The sequence below is a fragment of the Ceratotherium simum genome, chromosome 14 (assembly GCF_057802395.1).
Source record: "Ceratotherium simum simum isolate JZ-2026a chromosome 14, ASM5780239v1, whole genome shotgun sequence".
Lineage (NCBI taxonomy): Eukaryota > Metazoa > Chordata > Mammalia > Perissodactyla > Rhinocerotidae > Ceratotherium > Ceratotherium simum.
In genome coordinates, this window is record NC_141913.1 from 31,837,186 (window position 1) to 31,853,707 (window position 16,522).

A 16,522-nucleotide genomic window follows, 5' to 3' on the forward strand; every position below is an offset into this window, starting at 1 on the left:
GTTCTAACTAGGGTTAGGTCTTGAAACCCTAGTTAGCCTAGGATTGGGTCTGAATATACCCGGTGTAAACCAGCCCCTACCTAGTTTGTCCAAAGTAGCATAAATATTGGTAGCGCCAAAACTGGAACCCAGGTTTCTTTGTTCTTTGTTTAGCCCTTTCTCGACTCTCTAAAGCAGAAAGGAAATCTTTGCTTGAGATAGCAAATTGGTGATTAAATCTATAATTTTTCGAAAGGCCACTGGAATTTAAACTTGGCAAAATTCTAATTCCTGTGATTGTTCCCTGTTATGCCCCTATTAAGCCTTCAGCCAGTGAAAGTTGTTACAATTCTTTTCGATCGAATTTCTTTTTGGATTGACTTTAGATATAGCTCAAGCTCAAACGACAGGTTCCTATTTTCTTAAAAAAAAAAAAAAAGTCCCGTTAACACAGGACGAACACAGGAAGCCTGGAACGTAACCAGTTGGGCTAAGTTTCCGAAATCCTATCTGCCCTTAAGCAAGATGGTGGGCGCCTTCTGCACATGCGCAGAATGGAAACTTGGGAGGGCGGTTCCGCCGCATCCGGTCGCGCTCGGGGCAGGGATTGGCTGCCCCCGGGCTGAGAGGCGAAACCGGAAGTGCCTGTGTTGTGGGGCTCAACCAGTTCAGTCCCGCCGTGTTGCCAGTACCTTGCTTCCAAACGTAGGCGCTGCTTTTGTAGGGGGTACCATGGGGGAAGCGGAGAAGTTTCACTACATCTACAGTTGTGACCTGGACATCAACGTGCAGCTTAAGATGTAAGAGGATCTGGGGACGGGGACTGCGATTCTCGGAGCTTAGGCACCGGGTGGCAGGTGCCTGTGGGTTGGGGAGAGAAGGTGGTTACGAGCCTGAAGGCCGGCCTGGGGGCGGCCAGGAGGGCTGTGGCCGGGGAAGCGGGGAGAACGGGAGCGTGGAGAGGGCCTGTGTGGAGAAGCCTTAAGGACGTGGTCTCTGTCAGAAGGCCATCGGTAGGAATAGGCCCTAAGTCCCACGGTGTTGTACTTTTCTTCAAAGCATTTTGCTGTTCACAGCAACCTTTTGAGGGATTCTTACTGTCCCATTTTACGGATGAAGAAATCAAGTCTCGGTAAAGTTATCGTCCCGCAGTTAATAATTGGAAGATCTTTACTTTAGAACGGGGCTGGAAGGTGTAATAGAGACTGCAGGAATTACGGAGAGGTAGACACAGGCGGATGTGGTGGCTGAGAATAAGATGAGCACCCATGAGTGTAGTATTAGAAGCACGGGAGGTGATCGAGGCTTACGTTGAATCTTTGGATAGTCTGGATTGTTTAGCCAGAGAGGTTGTGAGTGGAAGATGAGGGTGCTAGTTGCGAAGGGACCAGAGATATGAGAAAGGAGCCTTCCAGGAGAATCTTGGGGCATCATGGTTGCACTAAAAGGCATGACATCTTGAGGTGAGAATAATGGAACTGAAATGGGGGACAGCTAGGACCAAGTTGGAAATTCTGTCCATTTTAAGGCGGTCTTATAAAAGTATTTTCATAGGTGAAACGATCACAAATTATGAATCACAACATCACTAATAATGTGTTTAGTCAATATTCAACAAATGTGCCTCAGGCAAAGGGCAGCGTACCTGCAGGTGATTCCTAATATGATTCATCGAGTTGGTTAATACAGAAAACTTCCAGTCATGCAGACAGCCATCTCTTACCGTCTCTGGTCATTCACACGTTGTCTTGAATCTACCTGCTAAATATCTTTGGTCCACGCTCTCTTTTCTACCCCACCGCCCTTAGCCTTAGTCTACCTTTTTCCTTTCTAATTTTGTCTAAAGTTCTTTTAACTGATCTCTTTGCTTTAAATCCCACCTCTCCATTGTGTTCTTATACTCCTGCCAAAAGTCCCATAAATACAGGTCTGATTATATTACTCTCACTTCAGATAATTCAGTTACCAGATTTTTGAATGTTCACTTTGTGTCAGGCACTGTACTGAAATTTCATTGTCCCCTTAATTTGCATTCTTATCCCTAGCTTCTTCCTCACACGAGCTTTATGCTGTAACTATACTACCAAACAGCTTGCAGTTCGCCAGACACACCATCTTGCCTCTTTGCCTTTGTATCTGCTGTTCTTCTCTTCTGGGATGACTTCCTACCTCTTTGGCTCCCATCTCCCATATATTGTTCAGGATGATTTCAGGCCTGTATCTGGGATACTAAGTGCCTGCCCCAAGCCAGGTCAGATGCTCCTGAGACTTTTTATTTATTTTGTATTGATGTCATAATAGTTTATAACGTTGCGAGATTCCAGTTCTACATTATTATTTGTCAGTCACCATATAAATGTGCCCCTTCACCCCTTGTGCCCACCCCCCAACCCCCTTCCCCCTGGTAACCACCACACTGTTCTCTCTGTCTGTGTGTTAGTTTATATTCCACATATGAGAGAGGTCATACAGTGTTTGTCTTGCTCTGTCTGGCTCATTTCACTTGACATAATACCCTCCGGGTCCATCGATGTTGTTGCAAATGGGATGATTTTGTCTTTTTTTATGGCTGAGTAGTGTTTCATTGTATATATGTACCACATCTTCTTTATCCAGTCATCTGTTGAGGGACACTTGGGTTGCTTCCACATCTTGGCTATAGTGAATAATGCTGCAATGAACATAGGGGTGCATAAGCCTCTTTGGATTGTTGATTTCAAGTTCTTTGGATAAATACCCAGTAGTGGGATAACTGGATCATAAGGTATTTCTATTTTTAACTTTCTGAGGAATCTCCACACTGTTTTCCATAGAGGCTGCACCAGTTTGCATTCCTGCCAGCAGTGAATGAGGGTTCCCTTTTCTCCACACCCTTTCCAACATTTGTTATTTTTTATCTTGGTAATTATAGCCATTCTCTCGGGTGTAAGGTGATATCTTGTGTAGTTTTGATTTGCATTTCCCTGATGATTAGTATGTTGAACATCTTTTCATATGCCTATTGGCCATCTGTATATCTTCCTTGGAAAAATGTTAATATCCTCTGCCCATTTTTTGAGCAGGTTATTTGTTTTTATGTTGTTCAGATGTGTGAGTTCTTTATATATTATGGAGATTAACCCCTTGTCAGATATATGGTTTGCAAATATTTTCTCCCGCCTGGTGGGTTGCCTTTTCTTTTTGATCCTGGTTTCGTTTGCCTTGCAGAAACTCTTTAATCTGATTAAGTCCCACTTGTTTATCTTTTCTTTTGTTTCCCTTGTCTGAGTAGACGTGGAATCGTGGAATTCGAGAAGATCCCTTTATGACCAATGATGAATAGTGTACTGCCTACATTTTCTTCCAGGAGTTTTATAGTTTCAGGTCTCACCTTCAGGTTTTTGATCCATTTTGAGTTAATTTTTGTGTATGGCGAAAGCATGTAGTCTACTTTCATTCTTTTGCAAGTGGCTGTCTAGTTTTCCCAGCACCATTCATTGAAGAGACTTGCCTTTCTCCATTGTATGTTCTTTGCTCTTTTGTCGAAGATTAGCTGCCCATAGATGTAAAGTTTTATTTTTGGGGTTTCAATTCTGTTCCATTGATCTGTGTGTCTGTTTTTGTACCAGTACCATGCTGTTTGATTACTATCGCTTTGTAGTATGTTTTGAAGTCAGGGATTGTGATGCCTCCAGCTTTGTTCTTTTTTCTCAGGATTGCTTTAGCTATTTGGGGTCTTTTGTTGCCCCATAGGAATCTTAGGATTCTTTGTTCTATTTCCATGAAGAATGTCATTGGGATTCTGATTGGGACTTTTTGATGTATCTTTCTGTAGTGGGAAGGACATTGGCTTTAGCTTCCTCTGCCCTGGTTTTTAGTCTCAGCTCTGTTATTTACTCTGTGATCCTGGCTAATGAGCTTGATCTCTGAGTTTCTGCTTCATCATTTATAAAATGAGAGTATGGTGAAAAGTAAGAAAGAAAGAGTGTATAAAATACCTGGCACAATATCTGATGTAATCTTGCTGTCCAAGCAGTGTGCTTTCCTCTTTTATAGTATCTTGTACATATGTTTTATGACTTATAACCTTGTATTTTTTAATTTAAAGAAATGATCAGATAATACATCTACATAGTGAAAAAAAAAAATTGAGTACAAAAAGAATAGGCAGTTAAAAAGTAAGTTTCCTCCCTAGAAGCAAGGACTTAACATTTTCTTGTAACATTGTCTTGTCTTATTTCGGGACCTCTATGCCTAGTATATTAAATGTTTGTTGGAGGAATAGATGAATAAGTGGTAAGCTTGAAATTAGTAAAATGAATTTAAGTCCTGGAAGGCTGGTGACATCTAGATGGTAGACCAAGAGTTGATGACAGGGTTTCAAGTTAAGAAGACCAAAATAGAGAAATATGTTGATGAAGAAAGGAATGATCTTAGGTATGTTAGGATTTTAAGAGACCTTTATTAGATATAAAAGTAACTTTAATTTCATGTACAGGAAAATGTTTAGGTAGCAGCAGGTTACTGTGACACAACCATGAACTCTTCTTAGTATTTGTTGTGTATATGCTTAAAAAATGTATGTCTAAACATTACTGTTCTTATGCTTCCAGAGGAAGTTTGGAAGGGAAGAGAGAACAAAAGAGTTACAAAGCTGTTCTAGAAGACCCCATGTTGAAGTTTTCAGGACTGTACCAAGAGACGTGCTCTGACCTTTATGTTACTTGTCAAGTTTTTGCAGAAGGGAAGCCTCTGGCCTTGCCAGTGAGAACATCGTACAAGGCATTTAGTACAAGATGGAAGTAAGTTGTTTTCTTGCATATGGTGGGTTCCAGAGTATTCTCCCATTTCTTCATAGATGTTGCAAGTATGAAGTGTGGTTTGGTAGGGATTACAGAAGAATTTTTGTTTTTTTTGAATTTCTTTATTTAATACCTATAAGCGTTGATCGAATAGTTTAAAGCAGTGATACATAGCAGTATTATAACTGCAATTGAGGTGGAAGTGAATTTATGTTTGTATTCAGTATATTGACATATTTTTATAAGAACTCGACAGATTCACAAAATGACCTAAACCAAAAACACACGTGTAGCATCTTTAAATTCTCTACCATTCTGTGCCCTTGAACATATAAACACTTCTGGGTGGTCTGAAATGTTGTCCAACTTCATGTTTGGAACTTAGATCTTTAGAGATATCTATTGTCATCTGTTTGGATCATATTTTTATTATTATTTTAAATATGAAACTAACTTTTTTTTTTTAAGTTCATGGTTTATGGTGCATGGTACATTACCAAACCATTGTCGGGATACAAGGTAAATATAATGAACATGAAGTTCCTATTTTTCCAGAACAGTGTTGTGGTTCCTTAATTTAACTTCTTGACAATTCTTATTTGATAGATTGTATGATGCAGTTTTAATGATGGATCCATGAGTTTTATTAAGCACCCTGGTAGGGTCGCTGCAGGATATGCAGGTTGTGTGCCTCTCAGGGTAGGAGCTTAGGCCCAGTCTTCATGGAAGACAAGTGTGGCCACGTGGACTGCCACGCTATGCTGTTGAGGGTACTGCCCTGTATTTACCTAGTGTGGCCCAGCAGGCCAGACGTGGTTTTTCAGAGACAGCAGAAGCCTGAGCTCTGGTGATCTGGCTACACCGAAACCTGCTATTTTAATGGTATAATTTCTTTAGTAGTCATTTTGTGGATAGATATACACAAACACAAGTATATATATGCATAGATACTTGTTATTCTGGCAAATTTCAAACTTATAAAAGTAAAGAGAATAATATAATGAACTTCCAAGGCCCCATCACCTAGCTCTGATAATTATTAACTTGAAGCTAATCTTGTTTCATCTATACTCACCATTATTTTGAAGCAAATTCCAAATATTATATCATCTTAACTGTAAATATTTCTGTATATCTCTTTTTTAAACATAACTACAGTACCATATTACACCTGAAACAATGGACCAAAATTCCTTAATTGTATCAGAGCTTCGTAAGCTGGAATCAGGAAGTCTACAAAACCCTGAAATTATATGCAGAATTTTGTGTGTGTTGTTCATTTTCACAGGGACAGAGCTCAAAGCTTTTATTAGATTTTTTTGAGGTGGCTTGTGACCCCTCAAAATTCTTAGAACCACAAATTTAGGATGGTTTGTTCATTAGCACAAGATGACACTGCCTAGTATTTACGTTTTCAGCCTGACCCACCATGTAGATGGTAATTAAATAAATTTATTTAGTTCCTTAAGCTTATCTGTAGTGGAGAATGGCTTTTTAAAGCATATGATTTATTTTTTTAAGAACTTCATGCAAGAAAAGGATTTAATGACTTTCTCATTCTCCTTTAAATTCATAGCCATCTCTAATTTTCCTGTAGTTCCTTGAATTTATATGGTGGATATAAATGATTTGTCCTTTAAATTTTTGAGAATTCTGTTCAATTTCTTACAGATGCAGATATATTTGACCTAGACTGGGATATGTCCCATTGAGAATAATTTTGAGTAAACAGAGAAACAGTTCTCTGTGTCTGTTGGATATTACTTTGTGTATTGTTTGCATAGTTTTCTTTTGGGATTTTAGAAGCCATCTGTTGTTTAAGGGAGTTGAAATTATCAAATAAATTCAGTGTGCAATTTGGATGCCAAAGAAAATTTGGAGAGATGAATAGAGAGTAAAAAATAAAGAGCTGTGGTGTCGTTACTATATGATTAAGAATATTCCTTAGTGAAATCGTATATACAGACATGCTTTGAAAGCATAAAAAACTAATAGCTAAGCATTATCAGTATTAATGAAATAACTTGAGGAACAGAAAAATCTCTCATAAAAATATTGTCCCATGTCTGTCTAGAGCAGTCTGGTAACTTCTTCATGTTATGAAGGTAGTAGATAGTCTACTTCAACCTTTTTAAGGTTTGGTTGTTTTTTCCTGCTTTATTAAGGCTCTTAGGAGCGTATTATCCTCAGCAGTGTTCTGAGGGTAATATGAGTAATTCTGATTTTTTTCTCTTCATAATATAAAACTGTGTTCCAGAGAATGCTTATAGAAAATCACAGTTTGGTTCAAAACGGGTTTGGTTCTAACAGGGTTAAGTGTTATCCCAGCTTTGTATTGGCTATTATCCTATTCCTTTGTTTTAGTGATGTTGTCTGAGTTTCTTGATTAAAGGATTTACCGGTGTTGTTTCTCATGAGCTTTGTTTTTCAAAAATTTTGTTTCATGTCTTCTGTATTGAAAACTGAAGTTGCCTGGAGCAAAACTAAGGTAACTGCCACATTATTTTTTATAGTACGCATTTAATCTTTTGGGTTTTCTTTTTGTTTTTTGTATTGTTTTTTGAGGAAGATCAGCCCTGAGCTAGCATCCAATGCCAATCCTCCTCTTTTTTTTTTTTTTTTTTGCTGAGGAAGATTGGCCCTGGGCTAACATCCGTGACCATCTTCCTCTACTTTATATGGGACACCACCACAGCATGGCTTGACAAGTGGTGCATCAGTGTGTGCCCGGGATCCGAACCTGCGGACCCCAGGCCACTGCAGCGGAGTGCACGCTTTTAACTGCTTGTGCCACCGGGCCAGCCCTCATTTAATCTTTTGGGACTTTTTCTCTTGGAATCCTTCTCATATGGTTTGTTAATTTGAAAGACAGTTTTATATATATGTTTATGTTGACTTTATTTCCATAGCTGGAATGAATGGCTAAAACTGCCTGTAAAATACCCTGACCTGCCCAGGAATGCTCAAGTGGCCCTGACCATATGGGATGTGTACGGACCAGGAAAGGCAGTGCCTGTGGGAGGAACAACCGTTTCACTCTTTGGAAAATACGGGTAAGCGTGCTCTTCTCCTCATCTTTAGGAATATCACAGGTCCTTTTCTTTTCTTTTCTTTTCTTTTTTTTTGGTGAGGAAGATTGGCCCTGAGCTAATGTCTGTTGCCAGTCTTCCTCTATTTTGTATGTGGGGCACTGCCACAGCATGGCTTGATGAGCGATACAGGTCTGTGCCCGGGATCTGAACCCATGAACCCGGGCTGCTGAAGTGGAGTGCGCTGAACTTAACAACTATGCCACCAGGCCACCCTGGCCCTTTTCTTTTTTGGGAGGGCTTTAATAGTTTCTGCCTAATCAGGGTCTCTGTGTGAGGAAGTGAAAAACCTGTTTGGTACACAAGATTCCGTCATTCTTGAGACTGAATTCGACACATATTTCCTATGGGATATACAGATAGATTAATTAAGAAACACAGTTTATATTACTCTACTGTTAGTAATGGGTAAAATGATTTCTATTAGAAACTAGTCATTGGAAACTAGAATCTTGCTTTTAGGAAAAAAAGGTTATTTGGCTTATACTATAACTGCTTTGTTATAGGGTTTTTTTTTGCTTTGTCATAATAGTGACAGAAAGGACAATAAGCAGGGTTAAAAAGCACTAATTTGCTAATAATGGTCATGATTAGAATAGAAAAGTTGTTAATTCAGTTTTTAACATTTACAGATAATAGAGGTTTTTGTAAAAAAAACAAAACCCATAGTCCTGAAGGGTATTTTTTCTTTATCCCTTTTCTCCTGTAACAGAGGGATTGCTCTTTATCTTTGGAGAATTGGTGATATTCTATTCTTTCTGTGTTTATTAATTGGAATTTTCCTCTAAAGAACTTGGTCTTTTATCGAGTGTTGAGTTACCTTAGTGTATATATATATTCATACAGCTCATAGAGGAAAGGCGGGTGGATGTTTTATTTTTTTCCCCTTTGCCAGTTTTAAGAACGAGTTGGTGCCCTGGTAATTGCGAAGGTGACGATTGATGTTTTTTTTGTTTTTTTGTTTTTAAGTTGTGTCATGAACTTTTAGTCTTAAACATTTTTGAAATGTTTCACTCCATTGCTGTCTTTATTCTTTATAGTGCTCAAAAACTCTCATTTTTGGTCACTAGGAGCCCTTCAAGTTCATCCCATGTCCTTGACAGTACTCCCATAGTCATTGGTAGCTTCTTTACTTTCTGATAGACAAGCTGTTCCAGGCTCATTGGGCAGTTTTCCACCCCAGACCTGGCATCTTGGAAAGAAGTTCTAGTTCCTTTCAGTGTGAAATGGTAGACACCTTCATCTAGGTATTCTCAAACTTCTTAATTTTTGCCCATTTTAAAGTTGAAAAATGTCATCTCCTGAATTAATTTCCACATCATTAAATATGAATGTGGATGATCACATTTTGATATGTTCATTTACTCTTTGTGTTTATCTTTCTGTGAATTGCTTTTTGATGTCATTTCCCCAATTAGTTTTATTGAAATAAATTCACATACCATAACATTCTTTATCTTTTTTTGAGTTGTCCTTTTTCTTATATATAAGGAGTCTTTGTAGATTAATGAAATTAGCCCTTTGTGTGTTATATGTTACAAATATTGTTTTTCCTGTTTGACATTTCCTTTTGAATTAGAGTATGTTTATTTGCACGTTTGCTTGCAATTCATGACTCTTAAATTATTATGTTGAATTTATCAGTTTTTATTTTTATGACCTGTGAATTTAATGTTTTAGAAAGTCCTTTCCCATTTTTAAAAAGGGTTTTCTTCTGTTACGGTTTTAAGTTTAACCACACATGGCGTAGTAGTTAAAGTTCGGCATGCTCTGCTTTGGCTGCCTAGGGTTTGCAGGTTCAGATGCCAGGCAAGGACCACTTGTCAGCCATGCTATGGTAGCGACCCACATGTAAAGTGGAGGAAGATTAGCACAGATGTTAGCTCAGGGCAAATCTTCCTCAGCAAAAAAAAATAAAAATAAAGAAAGAAAGAAAGAACTCTCTTTCCCTTCCCTCATATCCTTCCCTTCCCTTCTCCTTCCCTCCTTGCCTCCATTCCTTTCTTCCAATTTAGAGAAAAAAAAAAATTCTCATTGTTATTTTGTTGGGAAATCATATTGAATTATGTATTCTAATTAAGGAGAGAACTGACACCTTTATAATATTGAATTTTTCTATCCAGGAATAGAGTGTGTCAGAAAGGCTTCAACTCGTGAATAAAATCTAGATGTAATCCCATTTGGAATAGCTTGATTGCTTAGTAATGTGTCAGTATTTTAGTTTAATGTAGCTATTAAAGAGATGTTTCTTATTGAAATCCATGCAGGAACAATAATTTAGACATAGTCTGAGACATTGTGGCCTCTAGTTTTTAAATATGATTTTTGATAAAATAGCATGTTACAGTAGAATGGACATATTACTAAATCAGTATTGTTTCTCTTCCAGATCATTTGTTCCTTTTTACTTTTCTCTACTAGAGTGGGGTTTGCTTGCTAGACAGAGAAAAATGCACAACAGTCATTACTCTTTTTTTTTTTTGAGGAAGATCAGCCCTGTGCTAACATCTGCCAATCCTCCTCTTTTTTTGCTGAGGAAGACTGGCCCTGGGCTAACATCCGTGCCCATCTTCCTCCACTTTATGTGGGATGCCGCCACAGCATGGCCTGCCAAGCAGCGCGTTGGTGTGCGCCCGGGATCCGAACCGGCAAACCCCGGGCCACCGCAGGGGAGCACGCCCACTTAACTGCTTGCGCCACTGGGTCGGCCCCCAATCATTACTCTTAACTTGGCTCTTAGTGGTTAAATGTTCTTGAGAAACAGCCAAATAGACCTCTTGGTTTTTCCTCCCAGCATTTTCATAAGTGATTTACCTTCTGGAAAATCAGTTGGAGGTTTCATTATAAAAACACCTCTTTTAGTATGCATGTGCATTTTAGATGACCTTAGGATATAGTTTCAGGAGACACTCTGATGAGACTATAGGTGTGAGAGAATGGAAATTTCCACAGAAGTGCGGTGAAATGACCTGCCTAAAGCCAAATAAACTCTTTCTCAGATTGACATTTGTGACACTCGTTTTCTTGGCTTTTGGCGCTTTTAAAAAAGTACATGAAATCAGTGGTAATCAATCTATGTATGAGGATTATCTGGCAAGCTCTCTAGAAAAGCACCTTCCCGTGTTCTCGTTAATCAGTAAGTCTGTGGTGGGGCCCAACAATCTGCATTTTTAATAAGCATCCTGAGTGATCCTGTGAAATGGACCACATCTTAAGAAACACTGCATTAACTTTTCATAGTCGTCTATTTATGTGACTTATGCATGCAGTTCTTTTCAAGATTTCTTCCTTTACTCCTTCCCCTGGTGGCCACTTTATTTGTAATTTTGTGTATATCCCAGTAAAAGAAAAATTTCTTTACCTCTCATCCAAAGCCCCTGGAAACATGCCTGAAAGATAAATCAGTAGTATTTGTTCTACTTTAAGAAGTAATTAGGGGCCAGCCCCGTGGCTTAGCGGTTAAGTGCGCACGCTCCGCTGCTGGCGGCCCGGGTTCGGATCCCGGGCGCGCACCGTCGCATCGCTTCTCCGGCCATGCTGAGGCCGCGTCCCACATACAGCAACTAGAAGGATGTGCAACTATCACATACAACTATGTACTGGGGCTTTGGGAAAAAAAAAAAAAAAGAGGAGGATTGGCAATAGATGTTAGCTCAGAGCCGGTCTTCCTCAGCAAAAAGAGGAGGATTAGCATGGATGTTAGCTCAGGGCTGATCTTCCTCACAAAAAAATAAATTAAAAAAAAAAGAAGTAATTAAATTCCAAAGATTTCCATAAAGGTAGTAGTAGCAATAAAGTGGAAGTTGAACTTCAATTAGTTTTTCTGGTATTAAGTAGATTAAGGCTTTGAATCTTGGAGTGTTATCTGTTTTCTCTTAACTGGAAGATAGTTCATGCCATTCTTCTGTGTTCTGAACACATCACGTCAGGTACAAGTGAAATATGTTGGAGAGCTGCATTGATTCTGTGAAATTACTTCTCTTAAAGCAGGCTTTCTCAAATATGAGTCATTGACTTACCACTTTCAGAATTCCTGCTATATGTCTGTACTAAGTATATTCTTATTTACTTGATATTTTTATTTAAACCAGCTCACTATTTTTACTTCCAGTTAGTTTACAACAAAAACTTAATATCTCTTCTGTACATGGAAAACTAGTATTATTTAACATTGGTGGGTAATGATAAAAATAAATACAATGAAAATAACTATGTTATTAAATTTTGGAAATTGAAGCAAAAAAACCCTAATGAAATACAAATAATACTAAATCTATTTGATTTGCAAAATATACATACAATATCTGCAAAAAAAACTCGTTGAATTAGAATGGTTCTGTTTGTGCCTAGTCAGCTATAAGGGGATATTCAGCTCACTGTCACTTAATTTAAGGTAAAGTTTTACATCAACATTTTCTTTCTTAACCAGTCCAACTGCTATATGGTTTTAGGGCAGTTAGCCAGTTGATAACATTAGATTTTAATAGAGATCTGTGTACTTTGAACAGTGGGGAGGGAATACAAAAAAGCTAGATTACCTACTCCTATCCCTATAAGCTGACACTTATGCTGATCTTCACCTCAGAAAAAGGAATTCTAAGAAACCCCATGAAATTAAAATAACTTCTTTTTCTCTCTGTGTCCTGGGGCCTTTGCTTGAGGGCAAATTGGGTTGCAGTGGAGACAAGGCTAGGCATTCCCTAGCATGATACTGGACTTCCTGTGCAGCTTTGGATCATGGAAGAATATGACATTCAGGATGTTCTAGGTGCTATAGCAGAGTGCAAACATCCACTGTGACTGCTGGGTCACAGCTGCTTCTCTGCATGCTGCTGCTGACATCCAGGGAGAGACAGCAGCATGAGTCTTCTGGGTGGCCTTAGCAGGAAGCCTGTGAAGTTTTCTTCCACTTGCTGTGAAAAATCATGTCATGTGCCACTACAGTTCTTGTGACTTAGGGAAATGGTGCTTTAGACAGCGGTTCCCGAAATGTGTCTTAAGCAATGAAATAACACCTGTTGCTCCCCACCTTGTTCTCTAAATAGTCCTGGTATGGACCTAACAGCTATTTAAATGTGGTCCTCCAAGCATCTGATAGTTGTATTATAGTATTGGGAATCTTGTGACTACCAACTCTTGCTAAGTGCTAATATCTGTTTTGTATAGTTGAGTCACTGTGAAGCAGCGCTTCTTGTGTAATAGTATAATTAATAATTGAAAGACTGATTTGTTAGGATATGACTAGAATAACTAATTGTCCTCATTTTGAAAGTCTAGCTTGTGAGATTTCTAAGTAGCTGAAGGATGGATTGATCATTAGGTTGAATTGGCAAAGAACCATAGGCAAGCTGCAGATTTCTCTTGCAGATGTTTTTTCCAAATGTGAATTCTGAAGTCAGGGCGGTTGCTGCTGTAGTGGCTTGGCACTGGGAGCTGGAGCATCAACAGCAGCTGTTTCTGGGGCCTCTGCTGGAGTCTGAAGGAGATCCTGCTGTGCTGTTTCTTCTGTCTTGCCTGTTTGGCTTAATTTCCCAAGTGGACATGAGGCTCTGAGCATCTTCTGGCTTGCCACCTGGAGGCTGTGTAACTCTCTGCAAAGCTTCCATTAGTGTCAAAAGAAAGTAATATGTTCACTTGATCATTTGAGTCACTTGGCATCACTCCTACCCTCCATATCCCCTGTCTTTAAAATCTCCTCTTCAGATCCATCCCAAGCACCTAAATCATTTAGTAACTGACTTCCTGCCAAATGTACTTATTTTTGATTTAGTTAAGTTCAGCCAGAGTATTCACTGGGGGGTGGGGAGGTGGAGAGAAGGAAGGGAAACCTTCTGCTGTTTCTGAAGGTACACTTAAGGATATTCATTTAAAGTGGTACCATTACCTCACTGTACCCAGTTTCTTAGAGACTAAGCAGGTCGGCTTGATAGTGAATCTATATCTCACTTGAAAGGGAAGAAAATGAACTTTATAAAAAACTTGTATATGTGCTTTTTTTGTAACATTACTTTTTTTTTTATCTTGAACGTGATAAATAAATATTGAGAATTTTGATTCTTCACACCTGGTCTGTGCATTTTGTACTGGCCTCTAAAGGAAGCTTTTGCAGAGATGGTTGCTGGATATTACCTGTTTTATTGCCAACCTTAGAGACTTATAACAGATATGGCCCTTAATCTTATTGTGCTCATGAGCTTGTAGCTATCCTTTATGGTTCCCAATCTAAATGTTTATGGCATAATTACTTATATACGTTACATAACGTTTAGTGAAAATCCCCTATTACCTCAGAAAGATCTGTGTAGAAATTTTCCGTTAGTCAGAACATGATAATGGTTTAAGAAAATTTATGTAAACCTTTTTACAGTTAAGTAGACAATGTTTTTAAAGATGGAAAAAATATATCAAAATATCCAACATATACCTTAGTTTTAAAAATATTATTAAATGTGAGAGTGTGCAAAATGCTTTGGACTTGCCTCCGCCCCTGTACATTACTGCACTAAGGGCACGATCTGCTCGCCGCAAGACAAAAGCCAATCGTCAAGAGGCAAGATGGTGGAAAAGAAAGGGCAGTTTATTACAGCTTGCTAGCAAGGGGGAAGATGGCAGACTAATGTCTGAAAGAACTATCTTAAGGGGGCACAAAATTTTATAGTGGTTACATAGGCTGGTGGGTTACAGGGGAGGTGGTTAGGAATGTTGACCTTCTGGTGTTACAGACTGGGAGAGCCACACCAGATCTTTCAGTTTTCATTGATGATGGCTATCAGCATAGACTCTCTGTTGGGGGGTCATCCTATTCCTAAGGAACTCAAAAGAACAAAGTTACCATCTTATCGCAGTTGGGAGGTACATGCACAAACAGGGGTCATAAAATCTACAGAGCAGTTAGATCTCCTGGAGGGTACATATCCAGCTGGGTTAGTTTGTCAGAGGTCATTACAAAGGGTTTTTCTTTTCTACAATATGGCTTCCCTTATGTCAACCTTGTCTTGAGCCCGTATCACACACACTTCCAATCTTACTCTTTCTATTGATATTGACAGTTTGCTCTTTCAGCTTTGGGAGGATGCTGTTGAGTAGACTTTATATTGTTTGAAAGGCTTTGTTAAAAAACACTTAAAAAAAGAGAACACACTAACAGAAGAACATCCCTAACCCCTCATAAAGAAAACGAACTCAGAAACTGGAGAGTAGCGTTATTTAAAAAGCATAGTTGTCTAAAGCTCCTTTATGAATTTGTTTGGCATTTACTGTAGATCATCTTGGTAGCTTTTTGAAGGAAACATGACACTAAAGGTCATATAGTCTTTCACTTTAAAGCAGGATCATCAAGCTTAGACTGAATTCTGACTATGTGTTAAATTTCTGATTTGTAGACATGGGAAATTTTTTTTATATGAACCCACTGTTCTATTCTGTTTTAGACATCTTTCTTATGGAAAAGAAGACAGGAGACAAATCAACCTGTACCTAGTGAAAAGGATAATAATACATAACATTTATTGAATACTTATGTGGCAGGCACTGTTCTAACTACTTTTTGCTTGTACTGATTTACTTAGTTTTTCCGACAATCCTGTGAGGTACAGATACTCTTTATAATCTCATTTTATGGACTAGGAAACTGAGGCGCAGAGAAGTTAAATAACTTACCCTAGGTCACGTAGGTCATAGATGGCACAGCTAAGATTGAAACCCTGGCAGTTTGACTCTATAGTCTACTATGCTGAATTGTCAGTTAAAGAAGACACTTATGTAATTATTTAAATTTTGATTTCAGTCATTGTAAATGTGGCATTCTTCCATTGGGTAGGAATTTGGTCTCCATTATTAAGATCTCCACGGAAGTGATGAAGCGTGTGTGGTCTGTTACTGATCCTTCTTTCCTTCCACTCTACCTTTGGAATCTGTAATAGTTCTAACTGCTTGGAGGAGAAAAGAATGGCATGTGAAAAACAACGTGACGTGGATTTCAGTTGCTTAGTTAATTGCTTTACAACCTACTGGGGGCTTAAAGCTTGGCAAGAGAGACTTGCATTTACTTGTGTAGAAGTCTTTTTGTGTAGGAATCTTAAAATTTCCTATAATGAACTGCATTAATTTACTTGTACCCTGAATATTCTCTTTTTGCCTAGCATGTTTCGGCAAGGGATGCATGACTTAAAAGTCTGGCCTAATGTAGAAGCAGATGGATCAGAACCTACAAAAACTCCTGGCAGAACAAGCAGTACTCTCTCAGAAGATCAGATGAGCCGCCTTGCCAAGGTAAAAAAGAAACTATTGGAACAGACGGAAAGCTCTGAATGATGTCTATTGTAGTATAGAATGACATTATGAATTCTGTCAGATTATTTTTTTAATTTAAATTTAATTTTTTAATAATAGTTTTATTGAAATATAATTCATATACAGTCATGCGCTGCATAACAATGTTTTGATCAACAATGGACTGCATATACGATGGTGGTCCCAGAAGATTAGTACCGTATAGTCAAGGTGTGTAGTAGGCTACACCATCTAGGTTTGTGTAAGTACATGCTATGATGTTCGCAGAAGGACGAAATCGCCTAATGATGCATTTCTCAGAACGTATCCCCTTCGTTAAGCAACATTTGCCTATGCCATAAAATTCACCCTTGGAAAGCATACAGATCAATAGGTTTTAGT

The 16,522-nt window shown here is 38.6% G+C and overlaps 1 protein-coding gene across 3 annotated transcripts in view; it reads left to right on the top strand.

Moving 5' to 3' along the window:
* The first annotated feature begins 637 nt into the window (after nucleotides 1-637).
* PIK3C3 (phosphatidylinositol 3-kinase catalytic subunit type 3) overlaps nucleotides 638-16,522 on the top strand; it is a 153,045-nt gene continuing 137,160 nt past the window's right edge. For 2 of the 3 annotated variants that reach the window (XR_015554316.1, XM_004422483.3), the window contains exons 1-4: nucleotides 638-779; nucleotides 4,572-4,760; nucleotides 7,670-7,813; nucleotides 15,991-16,120. Coding sequence is in view for 2 of the 3 variants with exons in the window: in XM_004422483.3 (XP_004422540.1) it covers nucleotides 712-779; nucleotides 4,572-4,760; nucleotides 7,670-7,813; nucleotides 15,991-16,120 (531 nt within the window). In the remaining variant the exon portion in view is untranslated. Of the gene's footprint in view, nucleotides 780-4,571; nucleotides 4,761-7,228; nucleotides 7,249-7,669; nucleotides 7,814-15,990; nucleotides 16,121-16,522 lie in introns of those variants that run through there. The other variant, XM_087439166.1, reaches the window with a different exon arrangement.